The sequence below is a fragment of the Fundulus heteroclitus genome, unplaced genomic scaffold (assembly GCF_011125445.2).
Source record: "Fundulus heteroclitus isolate FHET01 unplaced genomic scaffold, MU-UCD_Fhet_4.1 scaffold_292, whole genome shotgun sequence".
NCBI classification, from domain to species: Eukaryota; Metazoa; Chordata; class Actinopteri; order Cyprinodontiformes; family Fundulidae; genus Fundulus; species Fundulus heteroclitus.
Genome location: NW_023396702.1, coordinates 152,608 through 180,055, shown reverse-complemented (window position 1 = coordinate 180,055; position 27,448 = coordinate 152,608). Strand labels below are relative to the sequence as shown.

At 42.8% G+C, this 27,448-nt stretch overlaps 2 protein-coding genes across 2 annotated transcripts in view; both read right to left on the bottom strand.

Annotated features, from left to right (window-relative positions):
- Window positions 1-7,155: 7,155 nt before the first annotated feature.
- ppp4r2b (protein phosphatase 4, regulatory subunit 2b) lies at window positions 7,156-21,381 on the bottom strand. Its single transcript, XM_012874488.3, has 9 exons — window positions 21,239-21,381; window positions 20,468-20,549; window positions 17,152-17,322; window positions 12,389-12,482; window positions 12,267-12,304; window positions 12,111-12,185; window positions 11,877-12,020; window positions 11,505-11,785; window positions 7,156-8,624 (listed from the first exon to the last, which is right to left on the bottom strand). Exons 1-9 carry the CDS (start codon window positions 21,270-21,272, stop codon window positions 8,263-8,265), a joined length of 1,281 nt encoding a protein of 426 aa, XP_012729942.2. The 5' UTR covers window positions 21,273-21,381; the 3' UTR covers window positions 7,156-8,262.
- A 2,990-nt stretch (window positions 21,382-24,371) lies between these two features.
- gxylt2 (glucoside xylosyltransferase 2) overlaps window positions 24,372-27,448 on the bottom strand; it is a 29,719-nt gene continuing 26,642 nt past the window's right edge. Inside the window, exon 7 of the mRNA XM_012874477.3 lies at window positions 24,372-26,180. Coding sequence (XP_012729931.3) covers window positions 26,004-26,180 — 177 coding nt within the window. The 3' untranslated portion in view covers window positions 24,372-26,003. The remainder of the gene's footprint in view (window positions 26,181-27,448) is intronic.

Here is a 27,448-nt window from a genome sequence, read left to right as displayed (position 1 = left end):
CTTTTGGAGACAGGATAAACATTTATTTACTTCCATCCATCCTCCCATCAGCTGTGACCAAATGTCATATCCCTGTTGAAGAAAATCATCCCCATAGCATAATGCTGCCAACACCATGTTTGGCTGTGGGTTTGATCTGTTGAGGTTGATGTAATGTGTGTTTTCTGCACTTTCATTTCCAACACTGGATCTGTGGAGTGTACCATGTTGGGGTTCTGTTGCCAGCCATCATGCTTTCCCACCAAACCAGGACTGCCCTGAAACCTTGAGCAGTTTATAAATTTTTTTCACGTTTTTTTTGGTGAATTGACTGAAAGAGGTGTGAAAGGAGAAGAGGACATGAAGTTTCTGCTCTGTGACATTTCATAAATGCTCTCCTCTATTTTTCCAACACTTTTCTGGGTAACTTAGTCCCCAGCCAGGTGTAAAGCTAGCCTTTTCCTCTCTCGTTTGTTTTTCAACCACCTCAAATATCAAAAGTTCACAAAACATATGAGCCACCTTCAGAAGCTTGAGAGGACTTGAAGCCGGTGAGGGAAAATGCAACCCTGCCACCCTGAGTTCCATTTGTGCCAGAACATCTTCATGTGTCTATGTGAGGTGTGTTTCTGACGTGTTTATGTAGAGGAAGCTGTATGAGCAGATACACACCTTACATAGACACATGAACATATTTTTGGCACAAACGGCACCCCATATCGTGGCAGCAGAGCAGAACCTCAAACAGGGACTGTCGGTGCCCACTGAGCCCATCACGCCGGGTCCAATAAAAGTCTTCTCTGTGAGACCCCGCCGGAGCCTGACATCAGAATGACTCAATCCCTGCTGCTAAAGAGCATCATTTCAGAGTATTTCACAGAAGCAGCTCATGTGTGGCCTCTCCAGAGGCCTCCTGAGGCTCCGCTGTCCTGTAACCTCCAGCTTTAGGTGGGCTTGCCGTTCTTTGAGTGTTTTTTTTTCCTGTCTCGTCTGAGAAACAGACAGTCTCCCACCCACAGCTGCTGCCTGCCAGATTTGTCAGAGGAGTTCAGAATGTCAGAGCCTGCTGCGCGCCTGAAACCCACCTCATTTGATCCCCTCCGTTTCTTGGCAATGCAGATAAAACTCAGCTACGTGTTGGAATATGTTGCGAGGAGAAAAACAAAAAAAAAACAACGGAGGATGTTTAGGATCAGTGTTAAAGATTTTGCTGTTGCGAGGAGCGAGACACGAGGGCATTGCCTGTGGGCTCTCCTCACAAGGCGAGATGAAAGGGCGCTTTAACACTGAGCCGCAGCAGCAGAAAGCGCTCTTCTGAATGCAAATTGGACACATTTAGAGCGCGGGGGCCTTTTGTGTTGCTTAAGGCTGAAGGGAAAAATGGGACTTTTTGCAGACAGGGCCTGGCGAAGCTGAAGGAGGGCATGATGACTGAGCCTGAGTGTTTCTTCTCAGAGAAACTCAAGGTGGTTCATAAGGACAACATTGGACAGCAGCAGCAGCAGGAAGAGGAGGAGGAGGAGTTGGTCTGCATTCTAATCTCTGAGCCAGACAGGCTCTGAACATAATCGACCCGCTGTGGAAACTAAACAGTACCCTCTGTTGGATGACACGGAGAATGCGTGTGTGTGTGTGTGTGTGTGTGTGTGGAGGGTGCTGGTGACCTGTCAGAGCAGGACATGAGCAGGAAGGCCTGGCTTTCTCTGCTCCGTCTGGGAACTCTGACTCCCGTCCAAGACGTGAAGCGGCCCGGGTGGACTCAGTCCTGTCAGGGCGTCTGACACTAAAAGGCTTTCTGCTTCGCACGGCGGAAGTCCACGGATGCCGTCAAACTTCTGGTTAAAACTCTTCCCCTCTCGAGGCAGATGTTGAGCTATAAAATGGGAGCATATCTACGAGCGGCAGACGCCCAGATGTCCACCGACCGCCGGGTCCAGAGGGTGTCAGCTGTGAAATGAGAGCTGAGAGTTTAATTTCACAGTAGAGGCAGATTAAAAAGTCCCACTTTCCTCCACCCGGGCGGCGGGGACTTAAAGCTTTACACACGCTGTCAGAATGAAATGCTGAACACATGTAGGTGCTTGTAATTAGAGGACTTGGATGGATGTTGTTTCTTTTTTAAAATTTCTGATAAACTTTGCAAAAACATCTTTGCCTTTTAAACGTCTTCACATTTAATTCATGTTCAAGGGTCGGTGTGTTTTGTTGGGACTTTATGGGACAAACCTGAACAAAAGAGCGCAACATTTTTCCGAGTAATCTGAAAAGTGTGGCATGGATTTGATTTTAGCCCCACAGTCAAATATTTGCATTTCCAGCTGTAAGCCTGTTGAATCATGTCCCTGCCAATTTTGAAGCTCTGCAACCAGAACTTATAGCCCATTTCTCAAGAGCAGCTACAACATCAGATTTCAAGTCTTATGACAGATTCCTGTCTAGACTTTTAAGTTTGGACTTTGACTAGGCCATTCTGACGCATGAATATGCTTTGCTCCAAATCATTACATTGTAGTTGTATGTTTAGGGTCCCTGTGTCGAGTCTTTTTTGCTACCCCTGGAACTCTGACCAGCCATCCTGTCCCTTCACACACTGTGAAACATTTTTTTTAAATGAAATGTGAAAAAGTTCATGGGGTATGAATACTTTCTGTGAAGCCCTGTGTATCATTTCCTTCCATATTTCTCAATGGAGGACATAAACAGATATTGATGACAAGCTGGTGCAGTTGGCCGCCCTGTTGCCTTGTAGCACGAACGTCCTGGGTTCAAATCCCAGCCAGGAGACTTTCTGCGTGGAGTTTGCCCGTTCTCCCTGTGCGTTTGTGGGTTCTCTCTGGGTGTCAGAATTTGTGGAGTTAGAACCCAAATTCAGCCCCACACACACACTCGAGTACGTTTTAAGAGTTTTATTGAAGCAAGGATGAGTTGTGGAGACAGAGAGAACCAGAGTCTTGACTAAGCAGGAGCAGAAGGATGTAGATGGCAGGAGGTGGAGGGCTGCAGGTGCTGAGCTGGAAGTCCAGGAAGACGCTGAGAGCCAAGGAGCATACAGGGCAGACGTGGGAGCGCTGATGTCCAGGAGGAGCCGGAAGCTCGGCAGCAGAGCAGGTTCTTAGAACGCCGGGGTATGGAGGTTAGCTGACAGCACAGCAGCACAGCAGCACAGCAGAGAGAGAACTTGCACTCGGGCGGGCAGGCAGGCGTCGACGAAGGGAACTCTGTCAGGCAGACGTGGGAACTCTGTCAGGCAGACGTGGGAACTCTGTCAGGCAGACGTGGGAAGCTCTGACTAGCATGCATGGGAAGCACAAGGCAGGACGAGGTTTGGATGAAGACAATCCGGCCGGGAAGAGCAGACTGAGGAGGGCTTTTATAGAGAGGTGAGCAGGTGGAATGAGTCTGGCTTGATTGGAACATGACAGGTGTATTTGATTACTGGGAAATGGAGCCGGGCAATATGGAAGGCAGAAAGCGCCAGAAAGTTCATGGAGAGACAGGCAGGCCAAAACTACACCATGACACTGGGTACTCCAGCTTCCTCCCACAGACCAGAAAGATCACTGTTAATTGATTACTCTAAATTGCTCTTAGGTGTGAACCTGTATTCCAGAGGTTAGGGAGTCTGTCTTGCAATTGGCAGGTTGCCGGTTCGATCCCCTGTACTGACTGTCTCTGCTGTTGTGTCCTTGGGCAAGACACTTCACCTGCATTGTCAGCTTGCAGTGGTCAGAGGGCCTGGTGGCGCTGGTGCATGGCGGCCTCGCCTCTGTCAGTCTGCCCCAGGGCAGCTGTAGCTACTAACATAGCTCACCACCATCAGGGTGTGAATGACTGAACATAGTGTAAAGTGCTTTGGAGGTTGTCAAGACTAGTTAAAGCGCTATACAAGTACAAGCCATTTACCATGTGTCCTGTGTCCAGGGTGTATCCTGCCTCTTGCCCAGTGATATAGCACCAGCAACCCTGAATGAATAAGTGGGTATAGATAACGGATGATGTATCCTTACAAGTATTTTTAAACCCAGCCTACCAAGTACAGAAGGTGTACAGATTAAACAAAATCTTCAAGTGGAGCAGTGATGGAAACATTCATTGCACTCCCTGGTAGAGCTGACTAAAAAGCTTGAAATTAATTCAACTTTTATTGCAGCAGAATATTCTCTCAATTAAATTTTTTAGAAATCTCCAGCTTATATTGTAGTACATCTACTCTGTGGAAGGGGGGAAAAATCCCTTGTCAAGAAATGATGGTTTTAAGCAAAATAAGCAAGCCAGCGGCACAGTTTTGGTTGCCTCTAACAAATAAACCAAAGCTATTACTTTCTGTTTCCCTGGGGTATAGCTGTGATGTGACACAGTTTGTATTAGCCACTGACCCCTACGCTGCAAAACGAGCCGTGTTTATCACAAGCTGGCTGTCAGAGAGGCATCTTGGCGCCAGCAAGCCTCCGTATCAACCGTTAGGTGATTTCTGCGTGCCAAGCGGATGTTAGAGAGCCATGCCAATAAAAGAGCACTTCTGTCCTTCCATCCAAAGCCTAAACAGGAGGGGTTCGCTAAAAGCGGCTCAGACTCTACTTGGAGCTGTGGGCTTTGGTCAGATGAGACTTAAGATTTTCACCAGCAAAAGCTGCAGGTGGTGCAAGGAATGAAAGCAGCATCTCATTGGGGGATCTGCTGCTCCTCCAAAGGCCCAGCGAAACTTGTTAAGAGCGTCTGACCTTATGTAATCTATAAAATCAAGACCTGCTCATCTCTGCCAGAACACTAAACGTAAGTCATCAATGGCCTTTTTTTACCAGGATGATAAATCTAAAACATTTTGGCGAAACACATTAGCCTTCAAACGAATCCCGTTAAAGTTTTTTTTTTAAATCCTAGTGAAACTGGTGCTGCAACAAAGGCTGAATCTATTCAAAGTCTTAGTGATGAGGATGCAAGAGGGAAAACTGAACTGATGACTTCCTGCGTGCTTCTCAGAAGCCTGTTAAGTCACCATCGTGCGCTCATAAAGCTGGGGCCAGAGCGAAACCCGAGCCGTTTCCCACACTCCACCCCTCCACCCTAACGTGCATTTGTCTCCCCAGACACATGTTCAAAGCGCAGCGTTCAAAGACAGCCAAATGGATTAATACACTGCGCTCTTTATTTCCTCAGAGGGACTGGGCAAATTTCAGCAGTCGTAGGCCAGCTGTGACAGATAAGACAAATTTACAGAGAGAAGCGCGCGTCTAAACGGGGTCTGCAGATGGTGGACATGACCCCGTGACAGCAGAACGGGTCGGCTTCATTTTTCTTAAATCCCTCTGCTTTGAACTCTGGCATATAAATATAATGAATATAAAATGACAGGAGGGGGATGACAATAGCAAGAGCTCTTTTTTACTTTGTTGACCTTAATACAAATCGGCAAGGCACAAAAATAGTTTCAATTAGACCTACCTTTAATAAAAATTTTAATACAGCTCGGATCAGGGGCTGTTTGTTATAAAATGTTTATTGATGGAATATGATGAATTACATGAATATATATTAAAATATCCAGTTCAGTTTACCTTGATGCCTATTGTCTGTGTCAATTTCTTGTCCTATTGCTGTAGACGTTATATGGTCAGTTGGTGTAACCAGTGTTTTGTCTAAAAGACTAATATTGTACAAAAAAGTTAATATGGATAATGATTTAATACGCTACTACACTGCATTAATGGGTGTTTAAACCATTTTTACTCAAATGGTCAAAGAAGACAAAAAACAAGATGTTATCAGCATATGGTCTTGCTCAGTACAATGAAAACCCCATATAATTTAAATTTAGAAATAAATATAAAACATCTCATAGGATATTACAAAATAAACTAATAATTTCATCAGAACAATTGCATGACCTCTAGGAGGTGTGAAATATTAGATATTTGTCATTTTTTGTGGTTACACCATTTGACAATTTAACAGGCTGTTAGTTGTATTTTTTGTTAAATAGTATAAACGTCATATTAAATAATATGAATACAACAGAAAAATACAACACAAAGTATACACTTTAACAAACCTCAGGCATGTTTTGTTTTAAAGGTTTAAACATATTTTTGATTTGCTCATCTTACCAATCCTTATCCGTCACTGACCCTTAAACAGGTAAAGATGATAACTAGGATTTTAATGGGAAAGGCTAGCAAAACATCACTTTTGAATCTTTTTATATGTTTGTATTCAGCCTCCCTGAGGTAATACTAGGAAGAAAATCTTTTTCTCCAGCTGGACGTCTTTTGGCCTTGGTTTCTATCAGTCGTGCACAAACTGGGATGTTTGACCCTTTTGAAAAACAGCCTGATTGGACAGATAGCATCCATGAACATTAATTTCAAGTCTGGCCACGATTTCCACATGTATTCGACCTAAGCATGCCCACTGCAGTTCTGTCCGTATGTTTAGAGTTGTCCCACTCTGGAGGTTGTTTTCTTTCTTTTCAGGATTGCCCTGTTTAGCTCCATCACCGCTAAAGAAAAGTATCCCCCCCAGCATGATGCCGCCACAAGCATGTTTCAGCGTGGGGATGGTGCGTTCAGTGTTTTCAATCACACACGGCATTCAGCAGTTTAAAACGTTGGTCTCATCTAACCAGAGCACCATATTCCATGCTTTCTCTGTCACCCCTACTTGGCTTGTGGCTAAATGTTATTTTATATATCCAGGCCAGATTTATGGCGAGCACAACTAATAACTTTGCTGTTGACAGCTGCTCCTGCCTGAGTGCTGAATCTCTACAGCTCCTCCAGAGTTACCGTGGGACTATGGGATTACCGGCCTTTGTCCAGTGTGTTAAGGTGAACCACCACGTCTTTGTAGCCTTTCAGTTGTCGTTATTGTCCATTAATAACTTAACTTAACATCAACTTAACAGTGATGGCTGGAAGTGTCCAATGAGATTTTTATTTTTTTTTACCAATATTCTTTGAAACCTCACACTAAAGTGGACTGTTTTAAGGTTAAAGCAAAGAGGGTTGAATACCCCCCCAGAGGTTTCTGAATTAAAGATTTTCCTTCCACTCTACAATCCTGCACTATTGTATTGGATTTCTCCAAACCCCACTAAAATACATAGGAGTTAGTGATTTTAAATAAAACAAAAATGTGTAAAAGCTCTAGAAACTGTAAATAAGAAAGACCCCCCGCACATAAAAATGTTAACATTTATTGCTGTTTCTGAATACCGCACTGAAAGCAAAAGCATTCAGAGTATACACAGAAATTATACAATTATATATGGATTCACAAAGGCAGTGAACACATACTGTATTACAATCTACAAAAAAAATCTACTTTACAGAAATTTAAAATTCTAAATATCAAAAAAGTACAGCTGCAGAAAACAGGTGTAGAACTGGAACCAGAAACTGGAGATCGAGTCGGTCAGTCGGTCGGTGAAACAACGCGGTGACATCACGATACAAAGAAAGCGCGCCGTCTTTGTACTTACAGCTGGTTTTTTGGGAACTACAACTGGCAGACGAAAACCAAAAACCAACTCCAGAAGAAGTCGTTGGAACTGAAATAATCATAAATTATGGTTTTAGGCATCCAAGAAAACATCAGTTCACAGAGGACGCTTCTACAAGGTAGCATGTCTTTATAGTTCAGTGGGACTGGTAGTGTATCACTGTGGAAAGATACTTCAAATGAGAGGAAGAAAAAAGAAACGCTTCCCAGCTAACAGGAACCACAAAGTCAATTGGAAAAAAGAATGAATTGGCTGATGGACCGAGGCGGATTAACGACTCCGACACTTTTAAAAACAAAAAAAAACAAACGAAAGTGGTTTTATTTCAATTGAAAAGTCTCCTAAATAATAACGTCTGTGGGATGGCTCCGTTTCGACTTCCTGTTGCATCAAACGGCCTGCAGATCGGAGGAAGTGGGCCAGAAAATGAGCCACACCGCCACAGTATTCAAAACAACCCCACTGAACATAATAATAATTAATGATAAAAAAACAAAAGAACATTTTTTTAAATCCAGCCAACGTATTCAAGGCTGCTGAACCCAGCCTGGTAACGACAGAAAACTGTGAAATATTCCAGTAAAGAGGAAAATTAAACTAAAGGTAGATTTTCTGTAGCCCACATCAGTGCCAGGTAGCCATTTTTGGAGGAGTGTCCAGAGGCGGGACGAGGTGTTCATCGTGTGTTTGAGGTGCCTTTGATCCCAGCTCCCAGTCACAGTGAGCCTGGAATCAAGGACGAGCTGGTTTACGGTCACACATGGCTGCAGGGGGCCGCCTTCAGTCTAGTCCTGCTCCATGGGCTCCTCGCTGGCCTCAGTGTTTGAGCTGGCGCCCTCTGTAGGAGGCTCAGTCGTACTGCTGGAGGGGGCCACAGCCACGTCTTCTCTGGCCGCCTCGGCCCCCTCCTCTGTACTACAGCTGCTGCTGTTGCTGCTACTGCTGCTGCTGACCGGGTCGCTGCTGCCCTCCTCTCCGTCCCTGCTGGTCTCCGGGCTCTCCTGGACGCTGGCGGGGGCCTGCTGGTCCGTCTGGTCCATGTCGCTGCCCTCCTCCTCGGAACCACACGGTACCTCCCTCTCGGCCTGCTCTCCCTCCTCCTGGTTTGAGCCTTCACAGGTCTCCGCCTGCGTGCTGCTGGTTGGTTCTAAAGAAAAAACGGGGCCAAAAGGGAGGGAAACCATATAGCTGATTTTAACACACTTCTACATTTAAATAGTCATTTTTTAAAGCAATTGTCAACAGCTGGTGAAGCAGCAAGAAATTGCCTCTGACTGGTGATCAGTTTATCTTTTTTTTTTAAATTGCCAAACTTCACGCTGACGACGCTCTACACTGGTCAGTGTTGATTTATTCAATTCAGCATACGACAAAAGTATCAATTTCCATAAAAACAGTTGCATTTATCATGAGACAAATAAATATGCACTGCCTGGCAAAAGGAAAAAGAAAGTGGCCACCTGGATTTAACTAAGCTAATAGGTACGAGCCTCCCATTGGATAATTACTGCATGGCTGATTATGTTTCAGCTGGCAACAACTTAATTAAGCCCAACTGGTGCAATGAGTTGTTTCTCATTTCTTAAACAAGTATTTCGAACACCACAACCATGGGATGTGGTAAAGATGTCAGTCTGCTCAGAAGGGTCAAATCATTGGCATGTATCAAGCAGAGAAAGCATCTAAGGAGAATGCAGGAACTACAAATATTGGGTTAAGAACTGTCCAACGCATTACTAAAAACTGGAAGGATAGTTGGGACCCATCGTCTGAGGAAAGAAATGTGTCCAGGGGAAAAAAAACAACTGAAAGATGGTGATCGGCGATGACTTAAACGTTTGATGAAATCGAATTGAAGAAAAACAACCGTAGAACTCTGGGCTATGTTTAATAGTGAAGGTAAGAGCATTTCCACACGTACAATGAGAAGAACTGAAGGGATTGGGACTGGACAGATTTGTAGCCTTAAGAAAACCACTAATCAGTGAGGCTAACCGGACAAAAGGCTTCAATCTGCTAGAGAGCATAAAGATTGGACTCTGTAGCAATGGAAGAAGGTCATATGGTCTGATGAGTCCAGATGTACCCTGTTCCAGAGTGATGGAGCATCAGGGTGAGAAGAGAGGCAGGTGAAGTGATGCTCCCATCATGCCTAGTGCCTACTGTACATGACTGTGGGGGCAGATGTGGGGTTGCTGCAGTTGGTCAGGTCGAGGTTCAGCAACATATTTGCTCAAAGAATGAGGTCAGCTGACTACCTCAATATACTGAATGACCAGGTTATTCCATCAATGGATGTTTTCTTCCCTGATGCCATGGACGTATTCCAAGATGACAATGCCAGGATTCATTAAGCATGAATTGTGAAGGAGTGGTTCAGGGAGCATGAGACATCATTTTCACACATGGATTGGCCACCACAGAGTCCAGACCTTAAAGTCTAAGTCTTGGACTGAATGTATTATATGTGAATTATGTGCGCCGTTTGGAAGTAATTTCGATAAAACTTGCTGTATAAGCAAAACAGCCCGAACATTCCTCAATCGGGCTGCTCCGGTATGTGACGTCACAAACAGAACTAGTATTGTGCATCCGGCTGCTAACACTACGACTTTCGCTACCGATTTATTAAATTTAATTAATAACTCTTACTCTACGTACAAAAAAATTTATAAAAAAAAATTTCTGATACATCTACAAACTCCACCTCAAGCATCGGCGACTCCGATTCCGAATATAGATATGAAGAAACGGAGTTTGAACAAGGTGAACCTGAGGAGACTATAGCTAACGTTGCCCAACACATAGAGCCCATGCTCCATTGTAAGTACTCCTCAAAATCCTCGCTCGTGAAGCGTGATTTGCATAAAACACTTTTGTCACTGCCGGCAATCCAGTCCTTTCGCGTTTCTTTTAGGAATTTATCCCATTTCTTTCGCACCTTTTGATCCTTCGGCCAAGTATGTAGCGCTACTTTCTGGCCTGCGCTAGCCGCGGTGAAGTTGGCTTGACATTGGACATTCAAGCTCCGCGGAGTCAGCGGAGCACTCTTGAGAAACAAAAATCAAATCAGATTTGTTGACGGTCCCACCGCGTATGGGAGAAGGGAGCAGCTGAGAGGCGCTGGCAGAAATCGGAGTCCTTCAACCGGATCAACCGTGAGCTAGATCCCGCTGACTCCGCGGAGCTTGAATGTCCAATATCAAACCAACTCCACCGCGGTCTGCACTACAGCCACCAACTACGCACCTAGAAGGCATTTTATTGTGGACTTAGTTCTGCGATTTTTTTTAAAAGCGCTTGCTCAAAGTAGACGTGGATCAGCAGATTTGGTGTGTGAACGAAGATACTGGAAAACATCCATATATATCCTTGTTCGCCGTACCGGTTGTACAATGTAAACAATGTGTGTTTCTATGCAAGTTCGCTTCGCGAATTCTCTGTGTTCTTGAACTGACGTCACACGTCGGAAATGGCCGATCGTAAATGGAGGCAGCACTCAAACGCGGAATACCATAATCGGTGTAAAAAATGCTCAATATTTCATATTTAAATTTAATTTGAACACTTTTGATACATGAATATTCAAAGTTTACCTTGTTCTGGAAGCTATTCAACGGTTTTCAGGATATTTTTTCAGTCCAAGAGTTAGACTTTAACCCCATTGAGAACCTTTTGCGATGTGCTGGAGAAAGCTTTGTGCACCAGGCAGACTACCATCATCAATGCAAGATCTTGGTGAAAACGTAATGCAACACTTGGTGGGAATAAATCTTGTGACATTGCAGAAGCTTATCGAAACAACGCCACAGTGAACGAGTGCCGTAATCAAAGCTAACAGCAGTCCAACGAAATATCAGTTTGACCTTTTTTTGGCCAGTGTGGTTCCCTAGTTGTCAGAATGAGTGGAGCCAGTCAGAATTTTGTCTTTGTTTTAAAGTATCTGTAAGTTCTGATATTAATATGTAATGCCATGTCTCCTGATAAGCAGCGCATTAGAAGAGCAGTGAGTCCAGACAGAACCCACCTTGTTCCTCAGGGGCAGCAGCAGTGCTGGAGGCTTCGCTCTCCTTCTCCTCCTCTTCCTCCTCTTGTACCATGGCCTCAGCTTCTTTAGAGTGGTGGCTGCTGTCTGAGGACCTCAGCGCCTCCGCTTCCTGCTCCTCCTCCTCTTCGTCCTCCTCTTCCTCGCAGAACTTTAGTCTCTTTACCTCTTGGTGTTCAGCCTCCATGTCCTCCTCCTCCTCCTCGTCTGAGTGTTTGTTCTTCACGGCGCTCCCCGGGGAGCCTTCTGAAGGCGAGACGTTGCTGACGAGGGACCGGGAGAGAGGACAGAAATAGACTGTGAGCGCCGTTAGTGACGAGGAGGCGGCGGTTCTCCGTGCCGGCGTGCGTGTACCTGGTGGCGTCTTTGTTGTCGTCCTGCTCCGTGCTGAGGTCTGTGTTGTCTGTGCTGTCTGGCAGACCGTTGGCTGCTAGCGAGTTGGCCAGAGACACCTTTGGTCTGTTCAACGGTCGAGGGGTTCCCGGTCCGTTTACTTTCCTGACCGGAGCAAAGCACACAGAGAAGACGACGGTTATCGGCCGACGCTCGTTTTTCCCGGCTTTGAACCAGACGGAAGCCGTGCTCTACCTCTCTGTGAAAGCGGATGCGTTCCCTGGAAGCATCACTCCATTCATCCGGTTGAGGGTGCTGCAGCCGTTTTTCCTGTGGAGGGACGAGAACGTGAGCAGCCTGGCCGCGCGTTTGGAAACGCAATGACTGTTTAAGGGTGCAACCAACACTCACTCTGAAGTGGGGTGGACACAGCTGACCACCATTACGTTCTAAAGAGGCAAACAAAGAAGCCACGTTTTAGACAGATTTAAGAGCCTAAGAGGCAAAAGCAGCCATGCGGGTAAAGAACTGACCTTCTCCACCCCTCGGAGAAACTTGTCCGTTCCAGTGTAGTTTCTTTTGGGCTCTGTGAGCAGCTCGCACAGCCGCTGGATCGTGAAAGGGATTCTACAAGAGGAGAAGAAACAAGCACACACACAAAAAAAATGACTTTTTGTTTACCCTTTCAAACTAGGGCTGAACGATTTTCGAAAATAATCTAATTGCAATTTTTTTTCTTAATATTGCGATTTCCCCCCCCCCCCCAGTTTAATTTATCATGTGTTTTAAAATATATACAAACAACAAATCAATTTGTTTCCTGGCCATGTGGATTAGTTGCTCAAAGACCCACAGCATCTAAACTTAGAGCAGAAATGATTGCGTTCTGCCTACGATATATTTCAATCAAAATTGCAATTTTGACTTTTCTTCGCATTAACCACAAGCAACAAAAATGGCCTCTAAATAAAGATGTTTGTAAACAAGGACTATTTTAAATATGAACTTTTAATATTTCTATTGATCAGAATATTATTCAAGAGAACAGCTTTTAATTTAATTGGACATCAATCCTTGTTGAACATAAAGTCCAACCAACAAGCAAGTCTATGTATTAAACTGATTGACCTGTACTTAATGCTTTGTATGATTATACAAACTCTAAAACAAGTAATAAAATTAGATTATCTCACTGCTGCAACTGTCTTCGCTTCCATGTGGAGGCAAACCCACTTCAAACATCTTACTGACACCTAATGGACGTGTCTGATTCCCTAATTGTTACATAGCCAAAAATTGCAGACCTCTAAGATCTGGAAAAAATATAATCACGATTATATTGAAAATGCGATTAATTGTTCAGCCCTATTTCAAACCAAAGTAGCTGTTATTTTCTAGTGCTTTACAAAAGTCATCCTACGCTCCGACCTGAATTAAAGCCACAGACAACACACAAAGATTTATGAGGCCTTCTGTGACGGACGAACACCAACTGCAGAAAAATTAAGTCGCGTTTCAATTTATTTTTACTGAGAAAAATCTGAAAGGTTTGGTGCGTCTGACATAAATTCTCATCTGGTTTTAGGTCTGGACTTTGACTGGACCCTTCCAACGCATAAATAAACTGACTGAAATCCTTCTGTTGCAGCTCTGGTCGGATGTGTAGGGAGATGGGCGTCATCCAGCCGGAACAAGGTGAAGTTTTCTCTGAATTCAACTGATTCCCACTCCCATCTGTAACTGTGCTGTGCTCTTCATATCAGCAGCCGATGGATTGGGAAACATGATGGCCTCTGTTCTTGAAGGACTTAAACTCAGGTGGACCTTAGTTACAGATTAGATGACATCTGATGTTAATTAGCATGAAAAAAGGGTTTGCCACACTTTATGGATCTTAATCTACAAAAAAATAAACATTTAACCCATGCATAATTTTCCATCAGCTGCACTACTTTGTGTTGGTCCATCGCATAAAACCCCAATAAAACACGCTTGCGGTAGAAATGGGACAGGGTGAGAAGAAGTAACATTCATCGACGTTTATTCACAGCTACGTTGCAGATAATCCCATAAACGCCGCGCTGGCCTCCCGTCTACCGTCGTGTTCAAGTTCTCAAGCTGCTCCAGCCAAACTCATTCCAACCTTTACCTAAGTGTCTTCAGGCTCTGCTGGAGGGGGCTCTTTGTTCTCCACTGTCTGCACAAAGAAAATGCTCTATATAACGAAGAGGAGATCCTTCTCTTTTGGTGCTATCTGGGCAAAACAATTGCTATAAAATCTGAAAGGCTGGTACATGTTTGAAAGAAAGCCATGAGGAGGCAACAGAGAACTTGGCACCTTGTGTCTATGAAGATTAAGGGTGTTCATACAACCAGAGGATGGACGTGTTACTGACTGAACACAGGCCGGCTCCCAGATTAAAGGAACGGAATCAGATACCAGTCGATCACCGTAACCGATCAGCAAACTTGACTGACTAGAAACGGAGAACATGAACATCCATCATCATTGCGACATCCATGTGTGCAGTACTGACACTGCAAATCACTGCTGGGATGCAATATTTAGTAAGCTATTATGTTTCAGGTCCTAAGCAGTAGTTCACATTCAGCCCTTTGTGCAAACAGTCAATATAGATCTTCATGACCCGGACCAGAAAGCTCAGAGAGAGATAGTAGTGGGGACCGTCATAGTGATGCAAAAGACAAATGAGAGAAATGTGGACTAACAATCAACAGCCAGCTCTGATTTCATAATAATAGAAAGGTTTCCTAATATCATGCAGCTCTGACTGTGACCAGATAAGACGATTTTTATTTTTAGCTTTCAGCTCAGCCACCGGGCCGTTTGTAAAGACAATAAAAGCAGCAACGCGTTCCAGCATTTGTCTCATGGGATTTTCAGATCTTCCAACTTTAAAAAAAAAAAAAGACACTTTTAAGTCTTTTCCTTTACCTGGAAATGAAACGGCTTAATTCCTGAACCTGGCGGCACAATGAAATAAGCTCATTTCTGTGACTTCGTGCTTGGGTGGCTGTTTAAATTACACGCGCTGCAGTTCATTTCCTAAACACAAAACATGGCTGTTGAGAAAAGTGTGGCGATATGCAGCAGCAGAAAGGCTGACAGGAAGTAAAGTGTTTGCGTGACCAACAGCTGGTCTAAGGTGCAGCTGTTTACTGATGGTATTCAGAGGAATGTCTTGGCTTATATTTTAGCTCAATATTCTGTTTCCTACTAGTGAACAGCTCCAGCCTGAACGTGAGTTGCTGCCATGAGTAAACAGTTTAATGTTTAGCAGTTTGGGCACCTCTAATCGATGCCAATCAGGGCCTGTTTTAGAGGACTGCCTAACAGAAAGCCTTACTCCAAACCTCTGCCCCTAAGCTCCTTTCCTTGCTTAAACTGCATCTAACTGTGACTGTAATTACAAGCAGTAACACATCGGTTGCTTCTGGTCTAGGAAGTGCATCACTGTGATGCAGAAGGCTAATTGGCGAGGAATCCCAAGATACAACAGTGCTTGAACAAAGATACTTTTCCACTGATGGGACACAAGCAACAGGCAAAACAAGTTTCAGAGGAGGCTTTCGTTATTTATTTATTTTTAAAAAGGGGGGGGGGGGAAATCTACTTTATTCTACAGATGAGGCAAGTCTAAATGCTTCTCGTGACAATTTAAAACCGTTATTGTTAACATACTTGGACTGTAGAGAAGTTTGCTTGCATTTGTTCTGAATTGTAATGCCGTTTTGTGGAGCAGATAACGTGCGATGCGTTTGTTGTTCCAGATTTAGATTCCCACAGCTACTGAATCTGACTGCACAACTGGATCACATCGATATCTGCAACTGGAATCTAATCTGAACCTGACAGGGCTATTATGATCTACTTTGTCCTGTAAAGCAGAGGTACCCAGCCCTGGTCCTAAGGCTCTTCTGTCCTAGAGATGGGTCCGAATTCGCTACCTTTATAGGTACCATCCCAATTCCATCAGTACAACCGGGTACCGAGTCACGTAAAATCAAACGGTACCATGTTTCGGTACCTAAAGACACCATTGTGACACCGAAGGAGTGGAAGAGTGGGCGATTTTCCACACACAAGGGCGTGCTGACGTCATTAGCCGCTGGTCCAGTAAACAAGCAAACATGGGTGACAGAAAGCACTCAAAAGTATGGTTCCACTTAGAAAATGCGCTGCAGATTCTGCTCTCTGCAATATCTGTGAGGTGAAGTGCAAGGCCAGCGGCGGGAATACTTCTAATCTGCAGAAGCGCCTGGTCACTGCTGCCAATTAAGCTCATTTCTCGCTACATTTAGTGACTTTTCAAACCCCTCCAGTGACCTTTTTTCATGTCATCTCAAGGAACTTTACAAAGTCAATTCATCCAAATTAGACAGATTGGTTAAAGCGTTTTCTAACGAAGCCCAGCGGATTGCATCGAGTCACTGATTTAAAAAAAACACTCACCGTCCCAATATTTATACCCAACTTTAATCATTTCGGATTTTGGTCTTATTTAATTCTACCTTATTTTTGTCTTTTTACACTCTGGACTGTAGCAGTTTGAGATATATAAACCAGATGTAAAGTTTATAAAAAAAAAAAAACGTATTAATTATTCTCCTCAAAACTAGCCATCTCCAAATAAAATAGATTAAGACTAAAGAGTTGCTTTGTGTGATCAGCACAAACCAAGTACACTGGTGCAACAACAAATCGAGGTTTTGAACCATCAACTAGTGTAGGCATTGACAGGAACGTCTAAAGCTGTCTGGTGGAAGGTGACCTTGTGCCTGGAACGACAGAAGGATTCCTGCCGACTGCAACTAAAGACTCCCACATACTTGTGCGTACTGTGGAAGTGCGTCGGACACGTACGCTCAAAGCTACGTTTTTCTCGCCACATCGAACTGTTTCCTGTGTGACAGTGAGCTGATACACTGAGCTGCTCTAAGCAGGCAGTCACGAGGACGCGCCGCGTCACAGCCACTCTCTGCTCCGCACTGACAGGTCTGCTGTGGGTTCCTGGTGGAGACTGAACACACTAGTTGCTCTAATACCACATCAAACATGATACTATCCATTTCCCCGCTTCATCAATTTTACAGAAAGCGTGGGAAATTGTCACGGCGGACTACTGCTAGAAAGTACCTTAGGATTAACTTCAATATGAATTTGAACAAATCAGAGAAACTAGGGCTGCTATTTTCTCTACAAGCTGTTAAATCTTCAAATGGCTTGTCCATACATCCCACAACTATGGCTGCCGCTCAGCTGTGATGTACCAACCCATTGTATCCATTGACGATCTTCAAGATTCTCTCCTTCATGTCCTCAAATGGAATCGACTCCACGTTGGGGTTCGCAGAAGCCCTCTGCTCAGGTGCTGAGGCTCTGAAGTCGTCCATCACTTTTTCCAATTTAAACAGAAAGTAGTTCTTGAATTCAGACCATGGAACCCTGGAGTAGAGGGAAATAGGAAAAAAAGGGTAAATGTAAATTAAAATAAATTTTAAACTTAAAAATATATATATATTTTTTTTTATAGATACTTAAATTCAACTAAAGCGTATATTCAATTTTATACCGCAAAAGACTAACAGGGAGAAAAACCTTACATTGTATAAAACAAATGATTTACACTGCCACCTTTGTTATTTAGAAAAGCACCACCTCCTTCAATTAAATGAATCAGAAATACAATCTAGACATCGTCAATGTGGTATTCTGCTTATAATGGCCAGCACAGTCTCAGGATCTCAGCCCTATTGAGATGTTGTGGGAGCAGCTTGACCCCATGGAGCCTAAGAAGTGCACATCAAGCCAAGTCAACATGTGTTTGGAGCATGAGGAAGTAGGGTTGGACGATTTTGCCAAAAATCAATATTGCGATTTAATTTGGACTTTTCTCTGCATTAACCACAAGCCACAAAAATGTTGTGTAGACAAAGATATTTGTAATCAAAGACTATTTAAAACAAGAAATTTAACTGTTTTTAATCAGAATATTATTATTCAAGAGAATAGCTTGTTGAGTTGGACATCAACCCTTGTTGAACATAAAGTGCAACCAACAAACAAGTCTATCAATTAAACGTGCTCACATGGTGGTGCTCGTTCCTTCATAGTTTCTGCTTGCTGTTAGCTTAGTGGCTAGGTTAGCGGTTAGCCGTTAGTTGTAGCTCCGCTGCCCTCACCGTAGACTTTGAACATGGCTGAGAGTCGCCTGAGGCAAACCGTGTTCATGTTTATAAGAAGAAGAGGAAGGCCTCAGTAGAAAGAAATAAGACCAGAGTGGATTTGGGAGATTTTTAAGACATGATCCACCTGAAGACCGAGGCAAGCAGGTCTTGTGCATGTGCAGTTATTCAGAAAGGGACTTGTGTAAACTTCTGGAAAAATCGCCGACCCTAGCTTTAATTGTTACATAGCCAAAAATTGCAGACCTCTGCGATTTGGAAATTACGTCTTTAAAATTATGATTATATTGCAAATGCGATTAATTGTCCAGCCCTATGAGGAAGCATGGGGTGACGTTTCCTCAGATTACGTCAACAAACTGACAGGATGTCAAAGGTCTGCAAGTCTATAATTGCTGCAAATGGAAGTTATTATTTCAAGTACAAATCATTATTTCTAACCTTGTCAATGTCTTGACTAGGGGTGTCCCGATGCGTTTTTTCCAGACCGAGTAAAAGTACTTCAGTTTAGATACTTGCTGATTCTAAGTACCAATACTGAGTACTTAATAAATTGGTACTTATAGATCACAAAAAAACTTTATATTATTGACCACTCAACACAACTGACCATAAAGGGCAATGAATTTGTTTAGAGTTTCAGTTAACTGTTCTCCTTTTTCTTTTGGAGGGTCAGCAAACAACCTCTTGGTGTATAGCAACACTACCTGGTATAGAGTGTATCTAGCCTTTCAGTGGCAGGTGTATCAGTTCACTGTTTCTGCAACATTTCTGCTGAATATTGTGATGAGCATATTGATCACAAAACACACATCTTTGTCTCCATTTTCTTTTCCAACTTAATTTCTACCGTTTTCAGTAAGCTACAGCAATTCAACCATTAAATAAAGACATATGATATGTCTAAAGGGGCAGTCAGAAACCATTCCACTGGCCCGCTACATCATTACCATGCAGAGTGTAAATCCATGGCACTTATGGTATCCAACCAAATACTGAATCTAGGTTTTGCTGTAGGATTGTACCTTTGCAAACACTGACATTATAATAATGACTGGGATTTGATTGAACGTGTAGCCCTAGTGCAAACAGTAAAGCAGGCAGCAGGATAAGCTGCTTATATCTGTGCGTCAGCCATTTTTTTTTGTTGCTTTTATCTTGTGTTGTTGGTGTGTTGGGTAGCTGTCGGTGATACAAACTCCAGCTTTATACTTCCCTGAAGTCCTGCAGTTTGATTTGTTTCCACATCCAGCCAAATTGGTTTATGCCTTTGACTCAAATAAAAACTCAGAAATCTGAGAATTACCTCAAACCTGAACTGAGCACAGTTCAGGCTCCAAGTCTGAAAGTTCGTGGGATCTGCCAGTTGCTTTGCTGTTAACCAATTGCTATGAGCAATTCATCCTTTATTTTGAACATGTGAAAAACATGTCAGCAGAAACATTTCAATAAAAATCAAAGAAAAAAATAAAACCTTCATATATGCAAGATGACAATGCCTATTCTTTGTGTTTAAATACAAAAAAAAAATGTTTCCTAATCTAACTGTACAGTACCGAGTGCCACTGGCTTAAGAAGATAGTTAATCATCTCTTTTGCGGCATTTTATATGCACGGCAGCCATATTTAATAATGAAATCGGGGCTACTAATGGTCCTCCAAATACAGGAGGCTTTCTCATCAGAGATGATAACTCAAGTCACCGGCCTGGTTTACATTATTAATATTTTTCATGTCACCACTATCAGACCTGAAGTCACCGCAACGTCCAGAAGACATGCAGCACACGTGGTTAATAAAGCAAACCAGATGTTGCACATGTGTATCAAGTCTGAAGTTATTCAGACTTAAGTCTGCTTCAGACTTGAAGCAGACTAAAGGACGGCTAACTCTGTCTGCCATGTTCATTTGTTTCTGCCACGTCCGGCTTTCTCTGGCACAAAATGTTTAGTCTGTATCGCTCGAGTGATGTAAACGTCAAATCAGACACAACACGACAGCTCAGACTGACGTAGATTTGACAAAAACACGCATGTACTTGAAACCATTGATATTTGCTGAAGAAAAAAAAAAAAGGATCCACAACATCCATGTCTTCCATAGAAATTGCAACTCTCCGGTGAGACTCATTTGTTCTGCCTGGCCAACGTTTGTGAGTATCTTCAGAGTTGTGACACAGCTGTCCTCGTCCCCCACAATTTAAATAAAATAGTCAAGTTCATCACAAGCGAACTTGTCTAGATTGCTGCCTAACTCCCGAGACAAGCATGTAAGGTCTCTCTCTCTCTCTCTGAACTAAACTTTGATCTTATGCTGAGCCAATGTGAACATTACATTGATCAAGTACTTTATATGCATCTATACATGGTTTAATGGCAGGCAGCGGAGCTGGGGGTTTCACTTACATGGTCTGTCCAGTCTTGGCAACATGGCAGAGAAACTGTTCCAAAAGGGGGGATGGCTCCTTTTTTGTTTTCTTATCAAAATCTGCAATAGGGGGAAAAAAAAGGAGAAGGTCGTAATGTCAACATGCATAAACATTCCCACAAGGCCGGCTAAAAGAACAGGTTTTGATTTACCCTGATGGACCACAACTGTGATAACTCTACCACTGAAAGTGGATGTTTAACTTCCTGCAATTATCATCTACCTCAACCATTTATACTATATCATACCATGTCAGTTAGCAGCTGATCGGCGGCACCTTGTCCCACCCAGGCGCTCGGATTCTTTGATTCACCCGGTTTATTTACATAAGCAATCTATTTCAGGACGCTCTCTAGCTAAAACTAGCACAAAATAACCGAATTGCTCGGAATGCTAACATTAGCCCGAACAAGGCAACCGGTAAACGGTTGTACATAAAACCCCAAGACGCTGGCCTAAAAGTCAGCCTAAGCCAGTGACCTAAAATGACAAAAAAACATTTGTGTTTTATTATACGGACACATTAAAAAGTGAACATATAGGTTTGTTGGACTAGCGAGTACCCTGAACACACGGCTAACCGTTTCCGTAAAAGCACTTGTTATGTTAGCATCGGCTAAAGCTAAACTGGCAGCAAGCTAACGACACTAGCCTGTTTATTCTTTAAGAAAAAAAAAGGCAATTTCGAAAACACTCGTTCACATGACGTTCTTGGTCAAAACGAAGCAAACAAAATGGGATTGTCGGACCTCTGAGCGCCTCTTCAAGCGAGTCAATTTCCATCACGTCGTTGCCCTCTTGTCAGGCTTGGGATGTAAAAGGCAGAGTGGTGGCTAGCTGCTGCTGCTAAGCTACAGTCTCACAGGCAGTGAGGAAGGAGCATTTCAATATGGCGCCGTGAGGTCACTGGCTGTTCGGAAGCAGACGTTCAACCAGCTGTGGGATCGGACACTCTATCCCCATACAAATTAAAACATCATTGAAAGGGTTTTTTAACTAATATTTGGAAGAAAAAAAAAACTTTCAATGTAAAAGAAGAAGAAAACATGATAAATTTTTAATGAGATTGTCTGTTAATTATTCGTGGCATTTTTTTTAAAAAACTGGAAACAATTGGCATGATACATTTTTTTTATTATTATTATTTAGGCATTTCAAGAGTCAACATCTTTCACGGGATAAAAGAGCAATGCCACCACTTACCTTTTTAATTTTATTTAAAGTTATTATTATTAAATAAATAATAATTTTAATTGCTAAATCTGAGATTCTCTTTTAGCCAGAAGGATGTTTATACAGCAAAAAAGGTTTTATGAATTGAATTATATGTTTAAATATGCATGATATTGTCGAGCTTCGCTCCCCCGTCCAAAGAATGGAAACCAGGTGTTCCAGTCCCTTTCATGGTCACAGGTGTATAGAACCAAGCACCGAGGCCTGCAGGCTGTTTCTACAAACATTTGTGAGAGAATGGGTCGCTCTCAGGAGCTCAGTGAAATATAATGTGGTTCTAGGATGCCACCTGTTAAACAAGTTCAGTCATGAAATTCCCTTGCTTCTAAATGTCCCAAAGACAAATCTCAGCAAAGTGGAAAGGATTGGGAACGACAGCAACTCAGCCACAAAGTGGAGCAGGGGCAGAAGATGCTGAGGCACCACAACTGGACTCTAGAACAGTGGAGGCTTTTTTTCTGGAGTGACGAAACACACTTCCCTATACAGCAATCAAACTGACGGCTCTGGCAGTTGCCAGGAGAACAGTACATATCTGACTGCATTGTGCAAAGTGTAAGGGGGTTGGGGTGTTTTTTTTCAGGATAAGAACTCTGAATGCTTCTGCAGACCAAGAGAGGTTGGACAGTTGCTCCCAGCTTCATGGGAATAGTTTGGAGCTGGCCCCTTCCTCTTCCAACATGACTATGCGCAAGAGAACAAAGCAAGGTCCATTAACACATGGATGATAGAGTGTGGTGTGGATGACTTTGACTGGTCTGGACAGAATGCTGACCTCAACCCAATAAACCAGCTTTGGGATGAATTAGAGCAGAGACAGAGAACCAGGCCTTCTCGTCCTACATCAGTGTATGACCTCACAAATACGCTTCTGGAAGAATGGTAAAAAAAAAAAAAAAAAATCCCATAAACACACTCTAGAACCTTGTGGACAGCCTTCCCAGAAGAGCTAAAGCTGTTATAGCTGCAAAGGGCAGACAAATGCCATATGTAACCCCCTAGAGAAAGAATGAGATGTCGCTTAAATTCATAAGAGTCAAGGCAGGTGAGCGAGTACATTTGGCAATACAGTGTATAAATATAACGTTGATATTATTAAAACCACTTAATGTCTGAATTTATATGTCTCTGCTCTGTCTTCTGTAACCCCCAGTCGGTCGAGGCAGATGACCGTTCATACTGAGCCCGGTTCTGCCGGAGGTTTTTCTTCCCACTGTCGCTTCATGCTTGCTCAGTATGAGGGATTGCAGCAAAGCCATGTACAATGCAGACGACTCTCCCTGTAGCTCTACGCTTCCCCAGGAGTGAATGCTGTTTGTCGGGACTTTGATGCAATCAACTGGGTTGCTTATATATTACATTTTTGACCAATCTGTATAATCTGACCCAATCTGTATAATATGATTGAACTTGACTTTGTAAAGTGTCTTGAGATGACATGTTTCATGATTTGGCGCTATATAAATAAAATTGAATTGAATTGAAATTGAATATGCAGGTATCCAAAAATGATATTACTTGCATCTTTGCTCTCAACCAGATGTTAAATCCATCAAAAACAAGTCAAAGTCTTAGAACTGCAGTTTTTCATCATTACAGCGTAACGAATAGTTAAATACTGCAAAATTCCTTGGCTGTGCAATCCCATGATCTCTTATGCCTTTTATTTCCCATGAAAAAAAATTGTTACAGATTGAACTTCAAATTCTGTTTTTGAAGGACCATTGGTTTTTCATCTCGCAGTATTTCAAATACCGGCACACACAGAAATATCCCTTAATTGTGTTTTCCCAGATTTTCTTCCCGTTTCGCTTAAAGCGGCATAGCGTAAGTTTCAGGATTTTTCCAGATGTCTGCCCCCTGTGGCGACAACTTGAAATGACCCCCGTGTTGTGCAAGAGCATGGGAGAAGAGGAAAAGCATCTGCCACTGTGACTGCACAGGTCTTCTGTTTAGAGGCGTAATGTCTTCTGATGTAAGAAAGCTATAAATATTGAAGTTTGCCCGTATTCTCTCACTAATGCATCGATTACGGCAGACTCAACAAAGTAGCCTGGTGAACGAGAGCGCACAGCGCGTCACACCCAGAGGATTCGGCCCGAATCACTCTACTGACTAATCCAGCCTATAGAGGCAACTTGGGTAAATAGAGGAACTTATTTTACATGGCGGACAGTTGTAAGGGCATGCATGGGAAAGAAAATAATTAACTTCAAAACTTGTACTATGCAACTTTAAAAAAATATCAATTAGGGTATTTACTTCTGTAACTGATCATTTATTCATCATTATTCATAATCTAAAGTTTTATCTAAAAATATCCAAATTACACACAATACTAATACTAGTATTACTCATTTCCATCCCTTAATTGCCTAGTGCTGCTAAAAAGCTGCAGACCCCTTTCCGATTATGTCTGTTACATTTCTGATAATTCTGAACTCTATCTAAAAATCGATCTAAATCAGTTAGTTTACTTAAACATTAAGCTCTTGATTCATACTTTATGAAGGGGATGGTAGAAATATTATTTATAAATATATTTATTGTCTCTCAGGGCCAGTTTTTTCCCCTCAGAAGGCATCTGTCATGCTCAAGATGAGTGTACTTCAACTTCTAAATAGAACGTGTGTAAGAACTGGACAAAAGTAACTTCAAAACATGTTTTATTTAGAAAGATGTTGACCATCCTGTCATTTTAGGTTTCAAAGTTGAGATATGCTGACACCATTACAGCACATAAAAAAACAACGCTGAGGGACATAACAGACCCTCAAGATGATACATACACATGCGCGCACACACACACGCGCACACACACACAATTCTCTGATAGTAAACATGGCACACAATAACATTTATATGGCACATTATGAACCACACTAAGTTCCCATTGAAAAAAAAAAAAACTTGCACATTTGGTTTGACTTAGTCGAGCAAAGTTGCTTAAAGTATAGACATTCACTTAAACACAAAAATAAAATCAGACAACACACCCAGTCCTAATATCACAAAGTGCATCTTCACAATCTGTAATCGACATGAAAAATGAATATTTAATTTGCTGTACGCTGCTTAATACTGATAGTGGCATCTGGCACCAGCGGAACAGATCCATAAACTTTGGATTATTCTCATTCCCACAGGCTGGTGTTTAAAATTGCTGCAAAAAACACTCAGATGTCTGGAACTAATGCTTTAGTATAAAATTTTTATAACGCAAAAATTAACAAAGAGATACCTAAAAACATTCCTCGACACTAGTGATAGGGTGCTCTACCATCATCATTTCTACCCGGAACAAAATAATTCATACATTCTTGTTCTTCTTTCACACGTTCTCTCAATCGTAGAGTTGTACGATGAAAAAAGGCAAAAGTATTCGGTTGCATCATTAATTAGCGCTCCATTTTCTTTGTATACACACACAATGCCTTGTATAAATAGTCACACTCCTTGAACAGTTTCACATTCTGTTGTTACACTGTTTACGCGTACATAAATGTACTGAGGTAATAACTTTTGAATTGGTTTTTATCCGGTGTTCTGGGGTGCAGTGTAGCGTCTCTCCAGAGGCCAACAATATGTCTAATATTTCAATATTTGAATTGAATGACAGGGGGGGAAGTCAGTCTAAGTGGAGTTTTACCTATCTGTTAACAATAACTACATTTTATGGCACCAGAAAGATGGGGGAAGTAATTCTTTTGTAAAAACTAGAGGAATTATAGCGGACTTATTGATAAAACATTCTATATAAAAATACTTGCTCTTGCTGTTCAGAAAGATTTCAACAAACTGTTTCATTAAATATGTTTGTAGCTGCAAACACCAAAGGTTTTACATCCAGGGCTACAGTGGAATGGTTTAAATCAAAGCATACGCAGGTGTTAAAATGGCCCAGTCAAAGTTCACATCCAAATCCAATTGAAAATCTGTAGAGAGACCTGAAAACCGCTGTTACCGGGACGCTCTTCACTGCGACTAATAATTTTGTTGCCACTTTACAATCGTGTGCTACTTGGTGCCGGTCTATCCCGATGAAACACACTAAAAGCTTGGGGCTGTGACGTGGCAAAATGTAAGAAAAAAGTTTAAGGGATGCAAATACTTTTGCAAGGCACTGTCAGTTCGTCCCCCCAAATCATCCATCGTCTTGTAAAGAAACTCAATTCCAGGAGGTCTAATGTGTCCAGCACTACCAACCCAAAGCCTCCGGTTTGATCCAAAATATCCCGGCGCCGCTCAGAATCCACAGGGGAGTCCGGTTCTCCTCCTCGGTCATTTGTGCACCTTGCCGTGGCGCACCACCTTCTCCTCAAACACCTTCCTCATGGCCTTCTCTATCTGCTTGAGGAAGACCTGGGGAATCCGTCCGCACAGAGTGTTGACCGTGTCCAGGAACTTGTTCTGGATGGGATAGAAGAGCGACTGGAACATGTTGTCCTCGAAGGGGAACTGCAGAGACAGAGACACGCCGCTATTTCAATGTAACCAATTTTTCAATTTTTAAAGGAATCCATCACACTCCGTAAAGGGCATTTACAAATTCTGTCAGCAGGGGTGGGGCGGGGCTTGTGTATTAATCATAAATTACTCCCCGGCTCGTCTTTAAGAGGCTTATCTCAGCTGAGCAGAGGGAGCCGACTTCGCTGCCGGTGAAAATGCCCGTCTAAAATTAAAAACTGACCCAGATTGCCTAATGTGAGCTGCAGATAATTAACATCACATGGCCGACAGCCGGAGCGTCTTCTTGAATGAGCTCTCTTTATGAGCTAAAGGAGCAGTCCGACCTTTATGAACCATATGTTGGAAAGCTGGAAAGCTGGAAAGCTGGAAAGGGTCCCCCTCCCCCCCCCATCATCAGGTTAAAGCTTGAACTTCAAGGTAAGCAAGACTCTCCATCAACAAAAAGGGTTTGGTACTCACACCATACAAAGATAATCGTGTCTATAATATATTCTAACAGTAAAGCACAGTCAAGTATTGATAGCGCTTCAGCTTTTGGCATTTGTCGCATTAAATGTACAAACCGACGCATCTTACTGGGATTGTGCGTGACAGACCAACTAAAGACTGGCACACGATTGTGAAGAGGAAGGAAAATGTTATATGGTTTTAAAAATAAATGAATTAATGAATGTCTAAAAAGCATGCATCTGATCAAATCCAGCGCGGCCCTCAAGACTCAGTAATCGGTAAAATATCCCAGGCACTGAACATCTCGCTGAGCAACAGCGGACGGGAAAGAGGAAAACTATTTGGAGAAACACGGTAGCTTTGGAGCAGCTGCAGAGATGCACAACTCTGCAGCTGCCCCCCCCCCCCCCCCCCCCCACCCACAACTCTGGCATTTATGGAAGAGGGGACAAGAAGACAGGCACTGTTGAAAGAAATCCCTGATGAGGCCAACCTGGACTTCTTGGCCTGCATGCAAATCCCCTATCTGTAAGAGAAAACAGTAAAGCAGGGTGGTGGAAGCATGATGCTGTGGAGAAGCTTTTCTTCATCAGGGACAAGGAAGCTGGGTCAGTTAATGGGGAGATGGATGGAGCTGAATCCACATGCAATCACAGCTACAATATAAGAGGAGTAGCTAAAAATGTAACACCGCAGTTTCTATATGTAAAGAAAGGAATAATCTGGGAACCTTCCACAGCATAATTATTCCTCTACTTTGTGTTGGTCTTTTAAATAAAATCTCAGTGAAATATACTAAAAACTGT

Coding starts and splice junctions, on each gene's coding strand:
- ppp4r2b (XM_012874488.3), bottom strand. CDS start 21,272: ATGGAAATTGACTCGCTTGAAGAGGCGCTCAGAG. Junction 12,021..12,110: donor GCATCCGCTTTCACAGAGAG/GTAGAGCACGGC, acceptor TGCTCCGGTCAG/GAAAGTAAACGGACCGGGAA. Junction 11,786..11,876: donor GACAACAAAGACGCCACCAG/GTACACGCACGC, acceptor GTCCCTCGTCAG/CAACGTCTCGCCTTCAGAAG.